Source organism: Arvicola amphibius, chromosome 13 (assembly GCF_903992535.2).
Source record: "Arvicola amphibius chromosome 13, mArvAmp1.2, whole genome shotgun sequence".
NCBI lineage: Eukaryota > Metazoa > Chordata > Mammalia > Rodentia > Cricetidae > Arvicola > Arvicola amphibius.
In genome coordinates this window covers 70696770-70722160 of record NC_052059.1, presented here as the reverse complement: position 1 = coordinate 70722160, position 25391 = coordinate 70696770, and the positions used below count along the sequence as shown (strand labels likewise).

At 42.7% G+C, this 25391-nt stretch overlaps 2 protein-coding genes across 8 annotated transcripts in view; one reads left to right on the top strand and one right to left on the bottom strand.

Annotated features, from left to right (window-relative positions):
* The first annotated feature begins 696 nt into the window (after positions 1-696).
* Rtraf (RNA transcription, translation and transport factor) lies at positions 697-24745 on the top strand. Of its 7 annotated transcripts, XM_042054103.1 has the most exons (12): positions 697-854; positions 1836-1960; positions 4563-4662; positions 7085-7171; positions 8220-8308; positions 10206-10274; positions 12153-12201; positions 12337-13588; positions 14502-14610; positions 16037-16125; positions 18782-18863; positions 20670-24745. In XM_042054103.1, exons 1-8 carry the CDS (start codon positions 794-796, stop codon positions 12489-12491), a joined length of 735 nt encoding a protein of 244 aa, XP_041910037.1. In that variant the 5' UTR covers positions 697-793; the 3' UTR covers positions 12492-13588; positions 14502-14610; positions 16037-16125; positions 18782-18863; positions 20670-24745. The 7 variants fall into 7 exon arrangements, with proteins under 7 accessions (XP_041910037.1, XP_041910034.1, XP_041910036.1 ...); XM_042054100.1 differs by having other exon boundaries at positions 12337-14610; XM_042054102.1 differs by lacking the exons at positions 14502-14610; positions 16037-16125 and having other exon boundaries at positions 20077-24745.
* Positions 12799-25391, bottom strand: part of Nid2 (nidogen 2) — a 63288-nt gene continuing 50695 nt past the window's right edge. The window contains exons 14-21 of the mRNA XM_038309785.1: positions 21727-21948; positions 21029-21198; positions 18859-18988; positions 18034-18205; positions 15558-15715; positions 14514-14637; positions 13549-13661; positions 12799-13422 (exon numbers count right to left, since the gene is read on the bottom strand). Of these exons, the coding sequence (XP_038165713.1) occupies positions 13412-13422; positions 13549-13661; positions 14514-14637; positions 15558-15715; positions 18034-18205; positions 18859-18988; positions 21029-21198; positions 21727-21948 (1100 nt within the window). The 3' untranslated portion in view covers positions 12799-13411. The remainder of the gene's footprint in view (positions 13423-13548; positions 13662-14513; positions 14638-15557; positions 15716-18033; positions 18206-18858; positions 18989-21028; positions 21199-21726; positions 21949-25391) is intronic.

The following is a 25391-nucleotide window of genomic DNA, read 5'->3' as shown; positions in this document are numbered from 1 at the left end:
TGCACATAAAACAAAAGAAGAAAAGACAAAACTGACTCTAGGCAATTAGTTAGGTATTTACAATCAGTAGAAGTGACACAGACCTGATTCGAGGTCATAGCTGTGGGACTAGAAAGGATTAAAGGACGTGGCACAGGAGAGACCTCAGGAGTAAGCAGCCTCCTGGAGGCAGTAACTGAGAGTTTGGGTAAAGGAAAGGCCGGTTCCTGATTTCTGACTTCACTCTGGCTGGTGACAAACCCAAGTACCGGATTGGAGTGGTATGTTATCTGTGTATCCTCCAACTAGTCCGAAAGATCTCCTTCAGGAACCTTTCCTTTCGGTCTTTATTAGCGTTCACAGAGGAGCAATTAAAATTAATATGCTCAAAATATTAAACAGCAACTCTGAGCCAATGAGAGCTATAGCCAATCTCAGAAAGCCTACGGACACCATTTCTTGTTTGTTTATTATTTTAGTTTTGGTTTTGCCTCCAGTAGCAAGAAAAGGACTTAGACCAAAAAAGCGCTACTCCCAACTTGCTTCGCTCCATTGTACAACTAGGAAGCTGACAATAAAGTTTATTTGAGCGTCGACGTGCCCCGACGTGGCCCCGCCTCCTCAGCAGCAGCGCTGATTGGTGAAAGCTTGCAGGCCTCAGGCGTTCCTAAGCCGCGATTGGCGCCAGCTGCCGTCCGTCCGGAGCGTCGGGCGCCGCCCCGCCCTCTCGCCGCGTCGCCGGTGCCTGCGCCGCCCGCCTCACTCTCTTGTGTCCCGGCAGAGGCCCGGGCGGCCAGCACGAGCACCGGCGACCATGTTCCGACGCAAGCTCACGGCTCTGGACTACCACAACCCTGCAGGCTTCAACTGCAAAGGTGGGCGGCGGCCGCGGGGCCCGGAGACGGTGCCTTCCCAGCCCGCCCGGATCCGGCGGCCGCTACCCCGCCGATCGCGGCACGCTTCCCGGCCCGACGGCTGCTCGGCGGGCACCTTATGGGGCAGCAGGGCAGGGCCGGGGGGCCGGGGAGACCTATGGGGCGTGCAGAAAGTTAGTGGCCGGCTGCCAGGGGCGGAATGGTCCAGAAAAAGACACTTGGTTTTAAAGTCCTGCCGGCCAGTGGAGAGACAGGGAGTGTGGCGGGGACCTGGGCCTTATTTCGCTGTACAGGTCGTACAGGTAGAAGGCAGTTTCTAAGCCGGGTCAACGTTTGGTCTCTGGGAGCGTATCAGGGTCTATTCTGGTTTTGTACTTGGTTTTTGACGCAAAGCTTAATGGGCGGTGTGGTGATAGGTCCAACATTGGGGTTTGAATGTCTGCTCTCTGACATGTAAAATGAGAATCTTTCCTGAGTATGTTAGGGAAAATCTAAGGAAGCAAACACATCCTAGAAATAGTATACTGTCTCCCAGCTTTCAGTTTTTAAATATTTGTGTTTGGGGTGCTCTAATGTTTATTTCTTGTTTACTCTGTTGACTTGCTTCTAAGTTTTTACCTGCCCAGTGCCCCTCATACTCTGAAGGAACTAAGGTACACTGTTTCATGCATGTTTAGTTCATTTAATACTAAAAACAGCCCCATGCGATAAGCCTCATTACTATCCTCATCTTTTATCTGAAGAATGTGAAACTTAGAAAGTGTACCCAGTTTTCTGAGGTACACCCAGAATTTGAGTGTATTGCAGTGAATCTGTGGCTCCAGAGTCTGAACTTTGAACACTTGCTTACTTCTCTTGGGGGTAGGGGGTGGGGTGAGGTGGGGTGGGGTGGGGTGGGTCAGTTAACTTAGTGTTTGCAGGTGGGACAGTCACAGAGGATCGCTAGGTCTTGTGACTTAATATGTGATGCTTTTGTTGCAGATGAAACAGAATTTAGAAACTTCATTGTTTGGCTTGAAGACCAGAAAATTAGACACTACAAGATTGAAGACAGAGGTAACCTGAGAAATATCCACAGCAGTGACTGGCCCAAGTTCTTCGAAAAGGTAATGAATCAGGAAGAAAAAGAAAGCATGAAGTTGAGTTGAAAATTCCTATATTCTTTCAAGATATAATAGTGATCAGTATCAGTAAAGCTAATTTCATGGATTTCAAATTTTGCTCTTTTGATTTTTAAAGCAAATTATATTATCTCCCACCAAGTTTTGAGTTCTTAGGTTAAACATTTTTTTAATGGCATAATACATGATATTCCTTAATAGGGCTACCTACTCTAATTTTTATGGATGTGTATGTGTTTGTTTGTTGGGTATCCACAGAGACCAGAAGAGTGCATCAGGTCTCCTGGAGCTGGAGTTATATTAGACACAAAATGCAGGAATGCACTTTTTTTTTTTCTTCTCTGTAGCTTTAGAGCCTGTCCTGGAACTAGCTCTTGTAGACCAGGCTGGCCTCGAACTCACAGAGATGCACCTGCCTCTGCCTTCTAAGTGCTGGGATTAAAGGCATGCACCACCACTGCCCAGCGATAGGAATGTACTTTTGAAAACTTGTCTGAGTTACTTTTCTGTTGCTATGAAGAGACACCAAGACTGAGGCAACTTATAAAATAAAGCATTTTTTTGGGAACTTGCCTACAGTTTTGGAGAATGAGTCCATGACTGTCACATGGGGAACATGCTAGCAGGCAGTCAGCCATGACACTGGAGCAGTAACTGAGAACTCACCTCCTTATCCTCGAGTAGGAGACAGACAGAGCTATCTGGGAATTGTGGGGTAGAGTGGCTTTTGGAACCTTAAAGCCCACCCCCAGTGACGTACCTCCTCTAACAAGGTGTGGCCTAATAAATCATTCCCAAACCAGTTCCATCACCTGTGGACCAAGCATTCAAATATATGAGCCTGTGGGGCCATTCTCATTCAAACTACCACAGTACTCTTATTAAAAGATGTAATTGACATCCCTGAACACTTGAAACTGCCATGTTTATTCTTATAGTTAGTGTATAGAAGTCCCTGTATTTGATAGAAGTGGTTCTAAAAAGCTCTATGGACGTTTTTGTGACTAGAATTAGATTTTCTATTGATTTATTTTAATTTTAGTAATATTTTTCAGAAAAAAAAGTGTTTTGAAAACTCAATAAAAAATCACATCATTATAATTCCAGCAAATGGGAGTGACAGTGGCACCAGCCTCCTTGTATGCTCATGAGCAATATACCTGATAGGTCTGTTCCCACAAGTGCTCACCCATAGCAAGGTCTACATGCGTATTGTCACTGCCACAACTTCTGTTGGTTTGTTTTTGTTTAACATTAAACCTTTTTTTAATTTTTTAAAAAATATTTTAAAATATAATACTAGTGCTTTCTGTTTGTTCACTTGTCCTGTGCACCTGTTCCTTCATGTAAAAGGTACAAATGATGGAAAGTATGCAGAGATTAAAGATAATTGCTTATATAAAAGACCCAGACTCATAGTAAGATAAAGATAAATTATTATATACCAAAAGACTATCAGGAACGTCATTGTTTAAGACATATTTGAAAACATCGAGTGGTTAACCTCTAGATTTTAAGTTGCAACTTACATATTTTAGTACTGACAAGTTTGTTTTATTTTGGTTTTGGTTTTTGAGACAGGGTTTCTCTGTGTAATAGCCTTAGCTGTCTGGAACTCTCTTTGTAGACCAGGCTGGCCTCAACTCAGAAAGATCTGCCTGCCTCTAGTGCTGGGATTAAAGGTGTGCACTATCACGCCCAACTCTGACAAGTGTTTTTTGATATTGGTCAAATCTTGTGAATGAGAGTTAGTTGGTTTATTAAAGAAATAAAGTCTTTGGTTAGAAAATGAGTTGTGACTAAAAAGTATCAATTCATAAATTATCTGTAAAGTTTTGACTGAAAACTTTGTTGCTAGGATGCACTTTCAGCTTCTAAGAGTCTGAAGGGTCCTCTCATTTGCCTAGAAAGTACTTGGCTATAGCCAACACACATGTTCCATAACTTGCTCTGTTAAGCATTTGTTTATGACGTTCATATATGAAAGTTAAAGTTCCAATAAGTGACTGAATTGTCTGTCCTTCTTTTAAAGGATTTTATCATTTTATCTAATTGCCCTGTGCACTGGGCCTGGAATCAAAACTAAGGCTTTGGCCTCACATCTGGCTTTGGTCTCACATCTAAGTTGTATAGCCACACTGTTGAGTATCAGATTTTTCTAGACCGCAGGTTTCTCATCTAAATGATGTTATTCTTGAATCCAGCTGTCCTTCCTGGGATCTTCCAATACAAACATTTTTTTTAAGGGAGTATTTCATTGTTTCACTTAAAATGATACTCTTAAATGCTTTTTTTCTGAGCTGTATAATTACATCAAAGGTTTAATAGTAATAGAAGTGGGGATGCACACTGTAATCCCAAGTACCTGGGAGGTGGAGGAGAGAGAATGAGGAGTCCCAAGCCAGTCATGTGTACCTGGAATCCAAGGCCAGTCTAGGCTGCATAAGGCACTATCTCAAAAAATTAATGATATAGATGTTATAAGAAATTCCTAAAGATCCATATTGAGGCCTGTGTCAAATCTGCTATTCTTTAGTTCTGTGGCTGTATGATAATGAAATCCATTTTTTTCCCCTTTCCTTCACAGTATCTCAGAGATGTTAACTGTCCTTTCAAGATTCAAGAGCGACAGGAAGCAATTGACTGGCTTCTTGGTTTAGCTGTCAGACTTGAATATGGAGATAATGGTATGTTTTGTGGGGAATGTGAGTGTGGGTGTGGGCTTGTGAGACTTTTTTAAAGATTTTTATTTTTAGTTGTATATGTATCCTATGCATTCCTGGTGTCTGTGAAGGCCAGAAGGGGACATCAGGACTCTTGGAATTAGAGTTGAAAACAGCTGTGAGCTGCCATGTGGGTCCTGGGACTCAAACCCAGGTCCTCGGCCAGTGCTCTTAACTGCTGAGCCACCTCTCCAGCTCATGTTTAGCTTGTTGCTGTGTGGATGGCTTAGCCTTTGATGCTGCTGCCAGCCTCAGGACCCATGGGGTTTGGAGTATTGGTTGCAGCTGCTATTTCACAGGAGAAAAGACATACTAGTGTGTCTAATGCCAGTGCACATTAAGACAGTATGGGCTAATGTGTATATATTATGTTAGTTCTTCTATTATTGGAAACTTTAAAAAAAATTTTGTTGTTTTTATTGACCTATACATTTTTCTCTGCTCCCTTCCCTTCCTCCCCTCTTCCCTTCTACCCTCTTCTGTGACTCCCATGCTCCCAATCTTGCCGTTTTCTCCTTCCTAGATCCATGTGTGTCTTGTGTGTCTGTTTTAGGGTCCTCTTTGTTGTCTAGGTTGTCTGGGGTTGTGAACTGTAGGCTGGTTTTTCTTTGCTTTATGTCTAAAAGCCACTATGTGTATATTGGACACTTGTGAGTATTAGGGCCAAGGGTAAAACACAGTTTGTTGCCTTTCATTAGACATCTCGGCTCGGCTCTTATCATTCATTTCTTTTTTTTTCTTTTCTGTGTGTTATATCACCCATCACCCCTGTTCCTGCTGCTGTCACTTGCTTCAGTTTCTTGTCACATTCTTCTGATTTTGATTTTTTAACTAGTATTAAAGGGTCCTGCCTTCTGTTCTCAGCGGCATGGTCCGTTGACTCATTTCTGAAACGTGCTTTAGAATGCCGCTTCTGTCTAAAGAGCAGCTCTAGTTATACTTCTCGAGCATTACCAGTTTCCCATCTGCACCAAAAAAGCCTTTCAATTTTATTTGAAAATACAAAACAATCCTTAGGACTATAAATCATGCAACCTCAGTCTTGCTAATGTTTAGGGTCTTTAGAGTGTTTTCTCTTTCCTTCTCTGGGTTGGTAGCAACTGTGTGGGAGATCATTAGCAATAGATAATCCTGGGATCTTGGACCTTATCAAAGCTGATCTTCAGCTGCTCCCACATGGATTCTTACCATTCGCCTTGCCTTTTTTCATTGCGTTTGTTCCATTTATACTTGCCTTTAGTGTTGGTGCCTTGTGCTGTATCCCCACAGTTGATTAGCATATGCATTCATTTCTCAAATAAAAGCTTATGTATGAAATATGATAGTTTTGTATTGCAAAAAGGAAAGAGTTGAAAGACAAATAGTATCAAAAGTGTTTAGTTTAAACATCTAAACTACACAACAGGCTTTGTTTAATTTTCAGTTTTCAGCATTGCAAGAGCAGGGACTCCAGGCTGACTAAGGCAGCAATACTGGCCTTCATCAGCAGGAGGCATTGCCGTTCTTGACTTAGGACTTAAATCTGTTGAATCATTGCGATTTTTTTGTGTGCCTTGGCATTACTAAAAACCTTTTCAATCACATGCCAAAGTGATTAAAATCTGATTTCAATTCTACTACTTTTTAAAGCTTAGATTCATGGGAAAATTATAATAGTACAGAGAGTTTTCTAATATGAAGATCTGAGAAGCCATTTTTGGCATTAAGTTTATTCATTATTTCTTTTAAATATTTTGAAATGAAAACAAAATGCCTTTAGAGTTTTTAATTTCCATGATATGTTTTAAATTTGTGTATGATACTACACTTTACATGGTTTTGAGTTGAAGCAGTATTTTAGTATTGAAAAGATTTGGGGGAAAATTTTACTTTCCACCTAATGTTCTTTTTTAAAGCTTGGGACAGGTTTTGGCCAAGTTGCCCATAGTTATCACTGAATTTGATCTGTAGTTCAGGCAGTCCTACAACTTGTGACCCTCCTGCTTGGCCTCTGTAACTGGGGCCACAGGTATATTGCCACCTTGCCCTGCTTCTGTTTAATTTTAGGTAATTCATGTGTATGTTTGTCCCTGTCCATTCTTCTGTCCTAAATTTAACGCAAGGTATAAAAGACTTTGTTTCCTAAACGTTAGATGTTGAAATATATTTCGCAAAGCTTATGCCTGTAATCCAAGCGTTTGAGAGGGTCAGGGTTCAGGGCCAGCTAAAGCTCAGAAACTTGTATCAAGTGTTTCAGTAAGCAAGTATTTTAGGTGAATCAAAAAGTTACTTATCTTTCTTTAGTTTTTGTGTAGCAAAGTATATAATTTTGAGTGGATGTCATAATGGTTCAGCTAAATTCATTAAACAATAGTTATTTTAACCTTAAGTTGCCTGTTTTTTATAGCTGAAAAATACAAGGACTTAGTACCTGATAACAGGAAAAATACTGACAACACAGCTAAAAATGCGGAACCATTGATCAACCTGGACGGTGAGTATGCGATGCCCACAGGTGACAGTCTTGGTTTTGTAAATGCTTTCTGCTTCTAGAATGAAGACTGGTATAACTTAAGTCAGTGCTTGAGATGAATGGCACTAACTGTGTTCTTTCCTGTATTTTATTGTTAGTTATAATGTGCTTTTTTTTCTCCCCCAACCCCCTTACCATTGAATATTTGAATGTTAAAATGCAGGTGGTTTTTTGCTCCAAATAATTTGTATTTTGATTTCTTATTCATTGTGCCAGTTATTGGTCACCTTCTTGACTGTATAATTTATTTTTTTAATCCAGTGACAAATAATAAAATGTTTCATTATTTTAAGTCCCACGTGCACTTTTAGTAATTCCCTTTTAAAGTGTTACATTTTAAAAATTACCTAGAATGTGGTATGTTAAATATGCTTTCATCGACTGATTCACTGTGACCCGCGATATAAGTTATTCTTGTGAGTGAATGAGCTTATACACTCCAGAGCCACTGTACACAGAAAAGCATTGGGAAAACTACCAATTGAAGCATTTACTTTTGTTTTTGTTTATTTGTTTGTTTGTTTTTTGAGACAGAGTTTCTCTGTAGCTTTGGAGCCTGTCCTGAAACTAACCCTTGTAGACCAGGCTGGCCCCTAACTTGTAGAGATCCGCCTGCCGCTGCCTCCCAAGTGCTGGGATTAAAGGTGTGAGCTGCCACCACCTGGCTGAAGGCATCTATATTAAAATTAATAGCTTTGGGAAGAAACATTAATTAAAAGTGTCTGTAAATGGGCCTTGCAGACCACTCAAGGGCGGGCTTAGTGTTAAGTTGGCCATTTATGAACTTGGCTTGATCAGGCTAGTGCAGTTGGTAAGGAGACCTTGCACCCGTTTTCCTCACTGTTGGCGTGGTGCACTGCTTTGTGGCTCTCCTTGAAAGCAGCAAAAAGACTGGGGATGAGTCTGTCCCAGAAAGTTGGTATTTTTGTAAGCTCATATGTTTAGATAAGTAATTATGATGTTTGCAGAGCTGTAAGGTTTATGTTTATTCATTTTTATTTTTTTATAGTAAATAATCCTGATTTTAAGGCTGGTGTCATGGCTCTGGCTAACCTCCTTCAGATTCAGCGTCATGATGATTACTTGGTAATGCTTAAGGTAAGGTGCCCATGTTATTCTTGACAGAAACTACATAATGTAAAAGAATCTTCACTTTTCTGAAAGCTATCTATTTTTACCTAAGTTTATGATGACCCGATAAATAGAAATTCAAAAGAATGTGGGACCGGGAACACACATCATTATTTTTATGTTTCACATTATCTAGTAGGAAGCTGGTATCCAAGCATTAAATGTATGCACACCAATGTGTTTTGTCTTTGCAGAAATAAAATTTTACTCAATCCTAGTAATAATCTTGCTGAGAAATAAAAAAAAAAAAAACCCAAGAAAACAAAAAACAAGTGGGAGTTGGCTTGGCTGTAGAGTGCTTACCACGGAAGCCTAAGGACTGATTTTGGAACTCAATACACACATTAATAAACAAGCACAAAATCTCTGCTGGGAAGGCCGAGACAGGTGGATCCCTGGGGCATGCTAGCCAACCATTTGAGCCATATCATTGTGAGCCATCTCACACTGATCATTGCCTTACTTTTACTTTTGACAGATATATATAAAGGCAATTTAGTAGAGAAAGGCTAGTCTGAAAAAAGGTTGAGAGCAACTGGGAGACACCCAACCTTTAATCTCCACACGTGATGTTCGCCCATGTGTACAAGTACACATGAATGTGTACACACATATACCTCACAGCAAAAGAAAAAAAAGCTTATTAAGAAACTAAGACCTGCTGGACAGCGGTGGCACATGCCTTTAATCCCAGCACTCGGGAGGCAGAGGCAAGTGGATCTCTGTGAGTTCAAGGCAAGCTTGGTCTACAGAGCTAGTTCTAGGACAGGCACCAAAGCTACAGAGAAACCCTGTCTCAAAAAACCAAAAGAAGAAAAAGAGAAAAAGGAACTAAGACCTAGAAGAGGATAACAAACATCCAAGACATAGCCAGTTGTAGAGTCACCTTTGTTCAGTCGGGTGAGAGTGTGTGTTGTTGAGGAAGGGGGAAATGCCAAATCACTAATGGTGAACTTATCTACACAACAAGTCCTCTTTGGGAAACCAATGTCCTCATCTTCAGCTTCTTCCACTTCTAGATAAACTATGCAATTTATACTCCTCCATCAAGAAACACAGCTCCCTGAATGTTATTTTTGAGAAAGGAAAAACATTCCGTAAAGTTTCTGCTGTAAACATGAAGTGGAGTGGGGCAGGAGAATGCAAATGGTAGATTAGATACTGTTGGATAACTGCTGTCGTAGGAGATGAAAAGCTTTGAGAGTGACCTTGAGAGTGAAGGTCACTATAAATCACTTTGTAGTAAGTTGAAATAAACTTCCCTCTATGCAGAAGGGATTATCATTTATCCTACTTATTAGAATTATATGGGTTACGTAGACAGTTTCAACAAAGAAATTAGTATTCTTAGCTTATTAGAATATTCATGTTGTATCTGAATGGATTTTCTCAGACCAGCTTAGATGCCAAAGACATCAAGTTGTTGCTAGTTAAATTTAGCTGTTTCAAAGTTTTATTTGCTTAGTCCAGTATGCAGATTTCATTGGGGCAGTCCTACAGTGGTCGCGTCAGCTTTAGTCATAAACTAAGGGAGAGGAGACGCAGATAATGCAGTGTATTTGGGGTACTTTTGCCAAACTTTGGGAAACTAGGAGTATGTGGCTGTAACAAAAGTTTTGTGAAGTCCTAGGTCTAGATACATATTTATCTTGTTAGGCACTCACATAGTCGTGATACTATACAAGTTTTCTCAGATTTACCAGGCACAAAAGTCAGCATATTAAGGGCTGATGTAGTTCAGTGGTAGAGTGCTTGCTTGGTATGCATTAGAGCTTTGATCCAATCCCAGCACTGGGGCAGGGGTGAACGTTTGTGTATTAGTGGTCTGGTAAAATAGTAAGCAAGGTGTTTTTGGGCTTTCTAGGCAATTCGCATTTTGGTTCAGGAGCGTCTAACACAGGATGCAGTTGCTAAAGCAAATCAAACGAAAGAGGTATGTGTGTTTCTAAGATACTAAGCCGTCTAATGGAAATTCCTTCTGGTATTGCGGTGCTTCTTAAGTGTTCCTTAAGATAACACATTCTGGGCCAGGTATGGTAGCTCACACCTTTAATCCTAGCATGCAGGAGGCAGAGGCAAGCAGATCTCTGAGTTTGAGGCCAGCCTGGTCTACAGAGTAAGTTCCAGGACAGCCAGAACTACATAGAGAAACCCTATCTTGAAAAACCAAAAGAAAAAAGATATTCATTCTGTTGGAACAGGAGAAAGAGTAGCTGACTTATGTGTGAATTGAATTTGATTCTTAAGCAAATTCAGTGTATTCAGTGGCTGAGGTTCAGACAGATGGGTGAGCAGAGAATTTGTTCACATTTCACATTCTAGAGAATCTCAGTCATCCATTCACAGTCTGCAGACTGAGACATGTGCCCAGTAGAAATGTGCCTTGGGAAATGGATTGGATTGTTTCCATGCATGGTAAGAAAGGCAGGACACACTACTGTGCTGTTAAGTCTAGATCCCATCCTCACACTTGTGAGTCTTTGCCATTTAACTCATTTTTTTCAGCATGCCATGACAACCTCCCCCTTGAAGAATGCTACTGGAATATTTTTTAACCATGCTGCCAATTCAGGAATCCCTGATAATCCCAGAGGTGTAGGTGTAAGCATTTAATTCAGGAGATCTCTGAGTCAGGGCCAGCCTCGACTACGTAATAAGACTCTCAAAAAAAGAAGGAAAAAAAAAAAAGAAATCTCTCCAAAGTGACAATGCAGAGAATGTTCTTGGGTAAGGGATAGGAGCTACAGTTGCCAATAATGGTCCTTTCCTACTGCACAGATGCTGAAATGAATGCTCTGTGCCTGCTCCCACCCCCATTCCCTCTCTCAAGTCCTGCAGTGCCCTTTGTCCTCTGACCCCTTTAGCCAAGTGCAGCAGTAATGGAGGGCTGCTGATCCCGGGGCAGTGCAGTGGAGGTGCCTCTGAAAGACACTCCGCTTTCTACTAACAGTTCTTACTAGTTTAACTATGTATAAATTGGCCACTGTAAATTGGATCAAAGACAAGCCTATTTCACCCACACTGTAGAACAGCAGCAAATTGTTCTGGCATAGTAGTCATTCATTCACCAGAATGATGGCAGCGCGAAACAGTGCTGAGCCTGAATTCTGCTTCTGTTGCAGAGTAGAATCTAGCTTCATCTTTAGTGCTACAGTTTGTAACTTGAGATTACAAACTGGTCTTGGTAGCCATTCCTGACTAATATTTGAGGGCTATAGTTGATTTCAAGGGTAGCTGTTCCTTGATAGTCTGTTGGCAGGCAAAAGAACACCAGTCTGTGGTACCAGGTTAGTACACAGCCAAGCAGGACAAGTCTACTACTTTGTTCTGATTTCCATTCATTATATAAGTTATTAGCCCTGTTATTGGATGCAGGTGCTAATGAGTTGGAAAATTAAGTTGTTTGACTAAGATCATATCAAAGTAACTTCTTGTATTAAAACATTAAATATATAAACTGTTAAACAAGTTGACTGAAGAAAACTATGTTTTAGATATGTTTGTATATTTTGTAGTATCATTTGTAGTCTAATTTGTGTAGTACTTGCTTAGCTCTCGGTCCTCCTTCCTGAGCAGCATCAAGTGCCTTTTGCAGTTAAAGATCCTTACAGGCCTGGCTTAAAAAGTTGGGTGGACTTTAGTGTCTCTGGTACATTTGAAGAGCACTCTTTCCTGGGTGGTTGTAACACGGAAAGCCAGTTCTTCACAGGGTAATTTGTGACAGTTCCTGAATAGCAAGCCACTCTTTAATTTCAAATGAGAAAAGTGACTCTTAACTAAATAGTCTTGTTTTGTCATTATTTTTTAAAAGGGCTTACCTGTTGCTTTAGACAAACATATTCTTGGCTTTGACACAGGAGGTAAGTTATTTTGCTTTAAGTCAAGCTATATTGAGGGACTTGTTCTGAGGTGTATGCGGGAGGCTGGAAGCACAGAAACCACACATACATACACACACACACACACACAGATGCAGTGTTCTTGTCTTATAACAGATGCAGTTCTGAATGAAGCTGCTCAGATCTTGCGATTGCTGCACATAGAAGAGCTCAGAGAGCTACAGACGAAAATTAATGAAGCCATAGTAGCTGTTCAGGCAATCATTGCTGACCCAAAGACAGACCACAGACTGGGGAAAGTCGGAAGATGAGCACATCAGGATTTCAGCTTCTCGCCTGCCTAGTGTGATGGGAACCATGTGCATCAGCATGTGTTTGGAAATTAAATGTCACATTTTCGAGGGAGGAATCCCAGGAAATTGGCCGTGTTCTAGAGATTTACCACCATTGCTTTTTTTTTTTTCTTTAATAAAGTTGGGGAAAGTAAAAGGGTTTTTTGTTTTGCTTTGAAATAATGTACCCTGTTTCTGTAATTTTCGTGCATCCTCCTTTATGGTTAGAGATTCATCCCAACCATGACTTCGTCCTGGAGACAGTATCGATCTTTAGACGATTAGAAAGCTTTAAAGTTTTTTTATTGGATTTACATAGAAAATTTAAGAACTGCTACATCTTTGGTGTTTTACATGGAATACTTTGAGGAATGCTTCTGTAGAGGCACTTAGGGGGTCATTTAGCACCTTTAATATAAATAAAGTGAGGCCTTTTGCTGAGAAGTATAAATAGGCTGGGTCATCCTGGTGATCATCATAATCCATTACAGGGCTCTCAGATGACTTTAGGAATAAATTTTCATAACCAGCCACGTGTTTTACTTTTCTTGGGTAGGTAGAATCCATGGCAAAAATCAGATTTAGTGTCTTAAGCTCTTGGTGGGTCTTTGTTCAATTAATTTGGTCTTTTAAATAAGTGTTTACAAAAAGTTGCTTTAATAAGCAATGACTAAAATTCTTTAAACTTCTGATAACCTTTGTTTTTAAAAAATACAGTAGTAATGATTGAGGTATACACTTCACAAAATATACTTAGTCTCGCTGCACTAAAAATGCTCATCTTGTGTGCCCAGAGCTCATAACAGCCAATTGCTTTTCCACTGCCTTTGCCTTTGTAGTAAATGTTCTTAGGTCAAGATTCTTGTTGTAAACTTGAAATCCTCCTGTATATTCTGTGTTCATTTTCTTCCTGTGAGGGAGTGGACAGCAGTGAATGTTTCCTCAGTTAAGCAGCATAGAAGGCAGTGCTGGCAGAGTTCCCATCCCTTCCCCACCCACCGGACGAAGGACATCATGATGACCCTGATGACCTTACCTGTTGGACAGTAGGGGTAGACTGCAGTGATCCCATAGAGGTGAGACCGCTGCTCGGGGAGATACTCATCGGTAAATTGACCACTGTCTTTATTCACTGATATGACACCATCCCTGGTAAGAGGAGAGGCAGTCAAGGCCAGTCACAAGATGTTTTAGTAGGCAACAATTTGACAGTTTTCCATATACATAAAAACAAGCCAACAATTCAGCTAAATGAGTTTCAGTTCAATTTGTCTAAAACCAGTGACTCTGGGCATAGCTCCTATGCCAGTATCCTGGGAACTTCCATGAAATGCAAATGCTGTATGCCCTCCCTTGCCCTTCTAAGTCAAAACCCTAGAACAGCATGCAGAATGTATTTTTTAACATTTTGTAGCCGTAAGAGCTGATGGCTGTGTCCCAGAGGTCTAAAGGGCAGCACTTACATCTCACGTGAAATAGGGAGCTGAGGGAAAGTGCTCAGACATGCAACTTTGTTTTCTTTTTTAGGTCTTCTAAGCTCAGAGCCAAACCGTATTTCTCTGTCTTTAAGGTAGACAGTTGATGTTATTTTTCTTATTTTTTGGTTTTTCAAGACACGGTTTCTCTGTGTAGCCTTTACTGTCCTGTAGACCAGGCTAGCCAAACCTGTCTCAGCTTCCTGGTGTTAGGATTAAAGGTATATGCCACCACACCCATCTTGTTAATGTAATTTTTTAAAAAGGAAAACTTAAACTTTATACCACTTAAAAGTATTCATTCTCTAAGAACAGATTTAAATAAATGCTTCTTTTTAAGTAGTATATTACCAAATATCTTCAACTTATATGCTGCCTGCAAGCAATACTAGTAAACTTCAGGATGATGTGGAAGGATGACTTCAAAAATAGGTGTCTACTGAAGGACAGGCAGCTCAACAGGACTTCCCAACTAGAGTTGCTGACTGGTAAAATAGCATGCTCTGCTCTCCAGAGTGGGGCTCACCTCCGCCAGTCTGTATGGTAAAAGTGATCTGCATAGCTGACGATGCTGAAGGGGTAATTGAGATGATTTTGGATGACACGCCGTCCGGTTCCATCAGGTAGTGTACATTCCAATTTCTTGGTTCCTTTTAAGATATTCAAGGGGAACAGAGGCAGAATTTTAAAACGGGGCACTTTACTCCCACTATAGTCCACGTTTGCAGCTGTAAACCATGCCCTGTGATTCATGTCCTCTTGGTGCAGCAGAACTCTAGTTTTGAGTAGAGTTTCAAACTTAAATCCTTTTATGGAAGAAACAATGCAATCTATTGAAATCTTCCAGTTTCTTCCCAAGAAGGGGGGGGGGGGGCATAAGCCTACATTTATAGGTTGAAAACATAAATCCAGTTTGACCAAAATGCTTATATATTTATAAATTCTACATAAGAATATGAAAATAGTAGTGTGTAGTTTTACATGGAAACACATGATTTCTTGAAAAAAAAGAATTCATGTTTCAGATTTCTTACTAAGAAGTCTAAATTCCATATACCTTTAAAAATGTAATGTTCAGACAACTGGATTGTAAAACACTCAGCTGCATATTCAGCAAATTCAAGAACTTTTATTTTCTTTAGTAGAATGAGATACCGTATCTTTGAGTTTTTCAAGTAATGCACAGTATGCCACAAAATAGATAACCTGGTGTTAATGCATTCCTGAAGGAGGCCATTCTCTTACAGCGTGGCAAAGGATCATAGCACACAGAGTGATAAAATCTTAGAGTTAAATTGTAATAATGGCCCAGAAGGTAGACCAACCTCAGTTCATCCAAACTTAAAAGTTTTACAGGTGTTCAAAGCAGGGTTGGGGCAGGACAGACACACTGCAGTCAGGCTCCCCTTTAACTCCCACTGTAAGGATCACTGCACAATGCTCTTCTAAAGCTTACAGATCTGGCAAGTATGATAGAAATTTACACCAAAAGATCTAAAAGATGGGCAAATCCCCACAGCGCTTGCACTGCTACAAGGAAGGCCATCATTCTAAGTGTCGCCAGTGTTACCTGCATCTGCCCAGCACAGCAATTTGGAGAAGGGATCAAAGGTTAACCCATTAGGTAATCCAATATCTTTGTTGATCAGAATTCTTCTGTTTTCTCCATCTAAAGATGATGTTTCAATTTTAGGAGCTTCTCTATTCCAGTCTGTCCAGTACAAGTTGCTGTGGATAAATGTTAAATTGATAGTTATGAACAGTTGTGCAGGGGTTGAGGTACATAGCTTAGCATATACAAGCCCCTACACTAAATTTCCAGTACCCCTCCCCCCGACAACACCCCAAAAGGACAGCCATGCAGTTTAGGGTATGTAGCAGCCACAGTGGCCGCCACTGATCACCACCTCCTGGTATTCACATACTTAGTCTTGGTTATCCAAGTTTAGTGTCTTGCTCCTGGCGAGCGGTACGGTAGAGGTCATGATAACACTTTCACTGTGAGTTTTTTTACAGTGGCTTCTGTTGGTGCCTTTTCTTGCTTCACAGGGGAAGCCACATACTTTACTGCAAGCTACCCTATGAAGAGATCCATGTGCCCATCAGCCAGCAATGGCATAAGCCTGCCAGCGGTCCATGTGAGAACTTGAGACCTTTTCAGCCATGATCATGGCGGCCTGGCCGGTACCTTGGTTGCTGCTTCTTGACATTCATTACCAACTTGTGTAGCTTTATCCAGATACCTTACGGTTAATAAATGTAGTCTTGGGCTGCCAAGGCCTTCTGACAACTGCAGCTATGGGAGTCATTAACTGTCTAGACCCTTGCCTCGCAGACACTTGATGTAGTTGCCCAGAAACCCTTAATTTGTTGAAATCTTGAACTGGATCTTGGGCCTAGAATCCAAAGAACTCCATCTGTTAGAGGCATTTGTGTGGTAGAAAATGAGTCCTGTTATAAAGAACTAGGTGGGCCGGGCGGTGGTGGCGCACGCCTTTAATCCCAGCACTCAGGAGGCAGAGGCAGGCGGATCTCTGTGAGTTCGAGACCAGCCTGGTCTACAAGAGCTAGTTCCAGGACAGGCTCCAAAGCCACAGAGAAACCCTGTCTCGAAAAACCAAAAACCAAAAACCAAAAAAAAAAAAAAAAAAAAAAAAAAAAAAGAACTAGGTGGGATTTGAGGGATAGAGAGTTTCTTGGAAAAGCACCCAAGTGTTGAATGTCCGGGACGCTTAATTGTCCTACACTTGGCTACCAGGACAGAGACACCCCTAACATGAAAAAAAAATACTTAAACAGTATCTTGTTAAAATCTTCAAAAAGAGCAGAAATACTGAAACTTCCACGAAAGCTATAGACACTAGTTGAACCCAGAGAACCACAGCAAAAGGGAGAGAAATGTCAGTCTTCTCTGCTGTGAACGTCACTCCTTATGGGTGACAATAAGAGCCACAGTCCAGTTTCCAGTCTGTGAGAGGGCTGAGATCCAGACAGTGAGCGGCATCATTGGAGGTGACAACTAAGCCTCTGAGAAGCTGCGAAGACTTAGTTATGTGTATCGCACTTTGGTGTCAGGGTACTTGCCTTTGACATTTTCCTCTAGAATCTAAATCCTGAAACATAATGACTGAACAAGGTGCTATTGTTCAGTTCCCACCCTTTCAGACTAAGCACCAAGGACTATGAAGAGTGGCCCTAGGAGGTATTTAGTCCTACAGATAAGGTTCCTTCATGTGTAAAGTCCAAACCACCTTTGAGGCTTTCTTCACTGCTTTAAAGGGCTTCTCTGTAATTAAGTTTGGTGGAAGCTGCATGTCAGTAATCCCAGAGATCCTGCCCAGGCATGTGCACCACAGGTGACTGAGTACTTCTCATGGAGAGGGAACGTGTTTACCTAGATTTTGTACACTCCCCGTCCAGGAGGGGGAGGGGAGAAACGAAACAAAACACTGCTGTGACCTTCACAAGGCACTCGAGGCGCTGCCGAAGGAAGCAACGCCCTCCTCGCACCTGTCATTTTCTCAAAAGGTCCTGCCTCGCGATCTTCTGATCCAGGCAGTTCCCAGATTCTGCAGAACACACTACATTCCAAGCTAACACCTTAGTTAGCTCTTACTTAGCTGTCACTTTACATCCTGCCTCATACAATACGAGCTCCTTAAAAACAAAACGAGCTCCTTAAAAACAAAACAACCTGTGCTGACCAATGGTGGCACATACCTTTAATCCCAGCAGGTGAGAGGCAAAGACAGATGGATCTTTGAGCATTCGAGGCCAGCTGGTTGAGACAGTGAGTTCCAGGACAGCTAGGACTGTCCTGGAACACAGAGAAACCGTGTCTCAAAAAAAACAAAACAAAAAAACAAAACAACAAAACCCTGCTTCTGCCTTCAAAGATGCCTGATACTAGCAGTGCCTTGACATGTCCAGTAAATTAGGTATTTGAGTATGTATTCTGGTCTGGACTTTCCCGTGCCATATATAAGAGTTAGGGGCTCCGAAACAAATCTACAGATGGACTGAGAGAACAGAGGAAGCCAGCTAACCCTCGGATTGGATCCACAGTGATGGCTCGTGGATTCACCAAATCTGTGTGAAAGAGGATCTTCCGCTGGGAACCATCCAGCCCTGCCCGCTCTATCTTATCCAGGCCACTATCTGTCCAGTACATTCTTCGGCGAACGTGGTCGATGGCAAGTCCTTCAGGGCTTATCAGACCTGGAAATCAAGGCAGGAGAGAGCATCAGCAGGGTGTGAAAGGTGAATTTAAGTACCTTATTTAAGCCACTTAAAGAGCCAAAGCATAAAAAAGCCTTGAAGATCGCAAAAGGAAGGTTTGCAGGAATTGACCTTCTGTTGCCTTGTCAACCCTACCTGGTATCTTCTGTACTAGACCTTACCACCCTGGTGGCTCCTCGCATCCATGGTGCTGGGGACAGGCAATATAAACTGCCAAAACTGCCAGACCCTGGATTCTATTTTTGTTTGTTTTTAAATTTTTCAAGATGGGGTTTCTCTGTGTAGCCCTAACTGTCCTGGAACTCACTTTGTAGACCAATCTGATCTTGAACTCACAAAGATCCACCTGCTTCTGCCTCCTGAGTGCTGGGATTAAAGGCTTGAGTCCCCAGCATCCCTGGATTCTTAATGCCACCCATGTCTTTTGAGGACAGTTCGTTTTATCCTAGAATCACCTTTCTGTTTCTGCTGTATAAAAGCATTTGTTAATAGAGGTGTAAGGCTTGTACAGCTCAAAAGTAATAGAACTTAACCTTCCCCTTTGGCTAAAAACAGGAGAAACCAGGATGAAACACGCCAATGACAGTAAAATAAAATGCATTGCCAAGTGCCCATGGAATGAAGCTGCTGACCTGAGGTAAGTATGGTCTCGGGTTCTGCTCCTGCTTCCAGGCTGACACGGCTGATGGTCCGACCAGCAACATCTGTCCAGTAGACCATCCTCTCCTGGCAGTCATAGTCAATCCCCACAACTATGGAGCCCTTTCAGAACCAATCATGACATCAGAAGAATTAGGATTCCCTTCAGTCCCTAACATTAAATTCATGGCTACACAACATTACTGTGAGCAGTCTGTACTGTGGTGGTACAGGGCGTGGAGCCCAGTAGTTAGACAAGGGAGGTAGTGACTCCTCCCTAAGGTCAAAGCCAGGCTTAGCCACTTAATCTCTATGCCTTTGTTTCCTCCAATACTTCAAACAGTAATATGTTTATAAAATAGAGTTTTAATGGCAACTACCATACAGCAAGCTCCTTCAGCACTATTAGAACTGGCTGTAAAAACAGTAATTTCATGAGGAAAATCAGCCCTTTCACTACTGAGAGGATCATCTCCTCAAAATAAGTCCTTAATGCTCAATGGTGCAAAAGATGACTGCTTCCAAGTATTACTGGCATTTTCTCAAAGAGCCTTTCTAAAATCTGACAACACATGCCAACAAAACTTCCTCTACTGGATGAACAGACTGAAATCCTCCCCAACCTGAGGTGCAATCACCCCTGCCTCTTAATATAAGCATTCAGCTGTGTGGTACAGAAGAAAGCCTATAATTTTACAGTTTAAAGAACTGTGGTCACCTGGCCTTTGGCTAGCATAGCCTCTCCCCTTTCTTCTGAGTGACAGTCTTATTGAAAACCCCAAATCTGGGATGTTCCTGTTTGAAATTCACACAGGACTTTCCATTTCTAACCCAGATTCCTGCTATGAGAACCCCAGCAGACATTTGAGACTCGACACAGGCCACACCTGTCCCTACCTCATCTAGCAAAGCCTGGGGCTTGGCTTGTGCCTGAAGCAGTAGTCACCAGGAGACACTGTATGAAGCAAGATTTGGTGCCTTTGGCATTTATTTGCAGGGATGGGGGGGGGGGGAATCTAAGGTCTCAGTACTTTTATTTGAAAATCAAAATTAAAAGGCCCTCTATCTGAGGCAAGAGTACACATTCATACAGACAGCAATGAACCCAGGGGCTCATGGGATTTATAAACTAAGCTTCTTGGTATGAAGGTCACATTTTAGGTAAATTGCTCTAAAGCGTGCTTATAATTCATGTCTCCTTCCTCCTTCAGTTTCACGATAGCCATCTCCACCCTGCCCATTAGACATGTTCAGAAATGCAAGCAAGCCATCCAGTATACCTAGAATACAAGATGGTTAGCATGAGGAACCTTCTAAAGCAGTACACTCAGATCGAGAGTGGGGATGAAGCCTTGAATCTTAAAAGGAAGAAAAAAAACCAAAGCCAAACCAAATCAAAACAAAACAACAAACAGTCGTTGCTTTTAAGCTTCCTTGGAATGAAACAGTAGTTCATTAACAGTAAATATAGTGAACCCTGCCCTGTATGCAGTCTGCTCACTGTGCAGTGAAGAAGGTCAGAGCAGTTTTCACAGTAAATGGTGATGCTTCTCCTCCCCACTGTGAAGGAGAACCCCCTCCTTCCACAAGTAGGTGTTCTGCTAGCTCAAGAAGTAAACTTGTCTTCTGGGGCTGGGGGATGGTGCAATAGCAGGCACACTCCCCAAAGTCACGATGGACATGGAAGAGGGATAAAATCAAAGTGACAGAACCAAAATGAAAGGGGACAGGCTGACAAGTGGTCCTGGGTGGACTTCTACCCTACTGTCTCAAATGACCACAGAGGTCACCTCCTGCTTTTTAGACTTCCAAGATGTCTATAACCTGAACAGAATCCCCAGGAACTACAATGATCTTCCCATAAACACCCGATGACTCTGAAATTCCTTACTGTCTATCTGAACTTCCATGAGCCCTCAGGACAAAGCAGCGAGAATGGGACAGGTATGACTTCCAACAACTGAATTCCATTAAGCAGACTGCAGCCCAGAAGCATGCCAGAATTCCCTGCACTGCATTCCTTACCCTGTGGCACCCAGCAGAGGCTTCTGAAAACCACAAAGCACAGCTCCTCCACACCAACAACCCCATTAACCTAGCTAACATGCAGGCCCATCCCCATTTTTCTCATGTAGCCCAGCCCTCTGGAGAAATCCAGTTTACATGCAGTGACAGCAGAGTCCTGGCTGCATCCTTCTGAAGCCTGCTGCCATTGAGAGGCAAGTGGCCAATCTGCTGGCCCTGGGCATAGAGCAGGAAGGTGCCCACAGATGGAGGAGTCACATCAGGGCGGGGTGTGGGTCGGACTATAGGTGGAGTGACAGTAGGGATACCTGTTTGTGGAAACAAGGTGGAGAGAGAAAAAAGTTACTTTTGTACACAACAACCTTCAAAACTATCCAGTGCTTTCATGGGACAGATATTCTTCAAAGAAATTCTGGTTTCTAGGTGTTTTTCAAAGTTATTTAAATTGCTGACAATACTCAGGACATAAAGACAACAAAATACTAGTCTCCAAACAAAGTAGAGGGTTTCTGTTGTCATTTTTGGAGGGCCAAAAGCTTACTGGGGCCCCGGGGTGACATTGCCCCTTTCACGCAGGGCTGGGAAGGCAGCCTTACATGCTGGCTTGAGATCAGCCATTCTTATAGCAGAAACTGCTAGTGGCAAAGCCAACATTAAATCTAGATTGAGATCCTGAGACATTCTGATGATAAATCAACACAGTGTATCAATGAGTGACTTTATTCATCAGACTTGGTAACCCTTTTATCCTCCCTACCCTGCCCACCATGGGAAGCAAAAACCTGACAGAAAGTCCTCAGTGGCACAGAGGGAAGACTAAGCCATTCCATGCTTACATGCAGGCATGGTGCCTGGTTGTGAGCGTGTGCCCTGCAGTTCTCTGCCGTCCTTGTCCACACACCAGCAGAAGTCACTCTTCCCATGGCACTGTAGGGGTATGAAGTGGCCCAGCTCGTCACACTGGGGCACATACTGGTCATCCCTGGGTGTGCCCCCATAGTGTTCCAGCAGATTTTCCCTCCAGCGCTCACAGACTGTCCGAGGCCTCTGGGTGGGCTCTAAGATAAGATGGGGAAACAAACCCTTAGATGGTCAACCAAGATCAGTACAACTTCAGGTCCCAATCCCCGATCTCTTGGCCTTTTTGGACACGCCCCTGGACACTGAGCCAGGGAAGCACACGTGTTCTCAGAAGATCTCTGTGGAAACGCAGAAAAGGAATCACCCTGATGTTCCTATCTCCCGAGACCAGGAGGACTTTCCATGGAGGCCCAGTCACTTCAGAAAATAACAAGGAAGACAAGCCATCAGGATTCCTCACTCAGTCCAGTGGAGATGCACATGGACCTGGTCTGTGCCCAGGGATCCTCTGATGACACAACACTCCAGAGACTCTTCAGGGACTCAATGCACATGACACTTAAAAACAATTATTCTTTCCCACTTGTTTCAAGTTCTTGAACCTATTACCACAAGATCCATCTCCAGGCTGGCCTGTGTGTCTAGAAGAAAAAGGGCTGAAAATCATGCTGTGCTACATGGAGCTCTCGGTTTCACTAGAAAGTTACATGGAGCAAGCGAGACAGGGTGGTGTACAAAACACAGCAGAGGTGACACTGAGCAATGTGAAACTGATTCTTGGACTATCCAGTTTCAAGAAAACCACAGCCATCACATTGCTGGGAGCTATCTCAAAGCTGATCCTTTTCTCCAACCTCCAGCTTTCTGCCACAATGCTGTCCTGTTTTCTCCTGTACCCCTTTCCCCCAAATCCTCCTCCTATCCTCAGACTCTTGGTGCACACCATGATTAAAGAAAGCCTGGCTGGCTTCTGACATGTCCATTCCCTGCTAGGCTGCTGCCCCAGGGCCATGGAGGCTCTCCCCTACACATGCGGTTCTATCTCCAAAGGCTCCACTTGTTGAAATCACTTGCTCACTGAGCTTGGATTAACCTAAAGGCATTTCTGGTTCTGTCTTAATTCCTGTAACTCAAAGCCTGTGGTCTACAGAATCCCACAGCCAGTTATCTCCTTGCTATCACCGCCTGGATGCACAAACAAACTCTCAGCACAAAAGTAAGTGCTGAGCTCCTGCTTTTTCCCAAACTGGCTCCTGTGCCTTCAGCTCCACTAAACAGCAACTACATTTTCTATTGCTCAGATACAATCACCAGATTACCTCTTTCTCTCACCTCAAGTAAAAAATGTCTCATCAATTTTACCCTCAAAAGCATTTTGACTAGAGGCAGGCAGACACAGTGGTGCATGATTTTAATCCTAGCACCCAGGACACAGAGGCAGGTGGATTTCTGCGAGTTGAAGGCCAGCCTGTTCTACATAGTGAATTCCAGGACAGCCATCGCTACATAGTGAGCCCTGTTTCAAAAACACCCAAACAACAACAAAAACCCATTTTGACTTCTTGCCACTTCTCCTGAGTGTGTCACCCTGGTCAGACATTTCACACTGGGATCATGGCAACAGTACTCTGGTTGAATTTCCTGTCCCCCCACTCCCCCGCCCACAACCAAACCGGTGTACACTCAGTCAGCAGCCACAGTGGCATGTTTAAACCCAGGGGCATCATCTCACACCGGGACCATGGCAACAGCCTTTTATTTGGCTTTTCTGTTTCCATCTTCCCATGCTTTCACACCACCAAACCAGTGTACACTCAGCCAGCAGCTGCTTAAAACCCAGGGCATCTTAGTATATTCTGTTCATGACCCTCTAGACACTTCAAAGAACAAAGCTGGAGGTATCAAAACAGGCTGCAAGGGTCCTGTCCTCTGAGAAGGTGGGTATATACAAATAAAGACCCCAATCTCAAGCTCCACAAGCCCTCTCAAGACTTCCATCTGGGGAAGTGGCCACCCCCACAGGTTGTTATAGTTCATGACTCACAGGAAGCAAAGACAATAAAGGCATGACTCTGATCTGCTCAGCCCTAAGTGTTCCAGGACCAAAGAAGGGGCTGCCACTCTCTCAAACATCCACACTGAACATCGCCAAGAGCCACTCTTGTTTCTGGGGACCATCCAACATGCCGATGTGTCTGGATGGATGCAAACACACCTCAAGTCAACTGGGTCTCAGATCACTCACAGATGGGCACCTCTTTCATCTCCTACTGCTTTAAGCAACACCCAACCATGGGCTTACTTCTTCCCTGCTTCTGGTTGGTAAGGGTTCAAACAGTCTCAAGTCTAGAGTGCACAGCAAGCTAGCCTCCCTCCCACTGACCTGATTATACAAATGAGATTAGTCAGAGATGGCAGGTAGGCCACACAGTGGCAAGAAAGAAGTCTGGGCCATGAGAATTCTGCACAAAAGAACGTGGCCCTTATTTTAACATTATTAAAATGTCATTAACATCTCAGCCTGAGTCACTATCCTTAACACATGTTTGTTTTAATCAAATTAGTAGAATGCCAAGCCATCCTTCCAAGGCCCCACCTCACCACTGACTTACAAACAGAGCTGAGGTTTTCCAGAGAAGCCACAGCAGAAACAGGACTTTTCTAAGGCATCTTAGTTTTTAAGGTCTGTAGCCTTGTTCATAAGTAATTGGGGGGAGGGGGAGGTAGAAGAGGATCAATGTGGAGCAATCCGTTACCAATTTACCTGTGTGAATCTTTCAATTTGTTTATTAAGAATTTTGTACAATGTATTTTGATGGTATTCACCCTCTCTCCCCCAACTCTTCCCAGATTCATGTACTAATTTTTATGTACATATTCTTGGAAACACTAAAGCCCTGGCCATGTTATGAATGTTATAGAATCAAAACTGTTGGAAATTACCCAACTCTATCTCCCTCACACATTAAAGGCTGAGATAAGTGATTCTGTAAATTTTTGTTTTGCCTTGTTTTTGTCTTTTGTTTTATTTTTTTGAGACAGGGTTTCTCTGTCCTGTAGCTTTGGAGCCTGTCCTGTAACTTGCTCTGTAGCCCAGGTTGGCTTCGAACTCACAGAGATCCTCTTGCCTCTGCCTTCTGAGTGCTGGGACTAAAGGCGCACCCCACCACCGCCCGGCTGATTCTCTTTATTTTTAAATAATTTTAGAAGTGGCTCTTTAGATGCTAGCTCCCAGATCAGGAAGTATTTGGACGAAAGCAGCAGCATGTGTTGCCCATTTGTGAATAACTAACTCAGCAAGGGGCTGGAAAGCTGCCCAGGGTAAAATGCCTGCTGCTCACATTGCCGGTGAGACTCTGCCGACCACTCTCCAAAACCTTGGCAGGAAGAAGGCAGATTAACAATGGCCATGTTTGCCATGAGCACCTCAGATCAGATGGATGGATTCCTATACTTCCTATGAAGGCAGCTGTGCAAAGAAGGGTTTCCCATCACCATGCTGGATTGGCTAGAGAGGGATAGGCATCACTGGGTTAAAGGGAACTCAGTGGTTTATTCTGAGTTTCATACCTATTTTTTCCCGCTAACATTAGCAGCCTGCCTTTTACAGGGAAGTGACATGATTACATAGAAAGGAGTA

What these genes read in the sequence shown, in the direction of transcription:
- Rtraf (XM_042054102.1), top strand. Translation starts at nt 794, where the DNA reads ATGTTCCGACGCAAGCTCACGGCTCTGGACTACCACAACCCTGCAGGC. An exon ending in TGCAGGCTTCAACTGCAAAG is followed by an intron (nt 855 to 1,835) that starts GTGGGCGGCGGC and finishes CTTTTGTTGCAG; the next exon opens with ATGAAACAGAATTTAGAAAC. An exon ending in GGCCCAAGTTCTTCGAAAAG is followed by an intron (nt 1,961 to 4,562) that starts GTAATGAATCAG and finishes TTTCCTTCACAG; the next exon opens with TATCTCAGAGATGTTAACTG.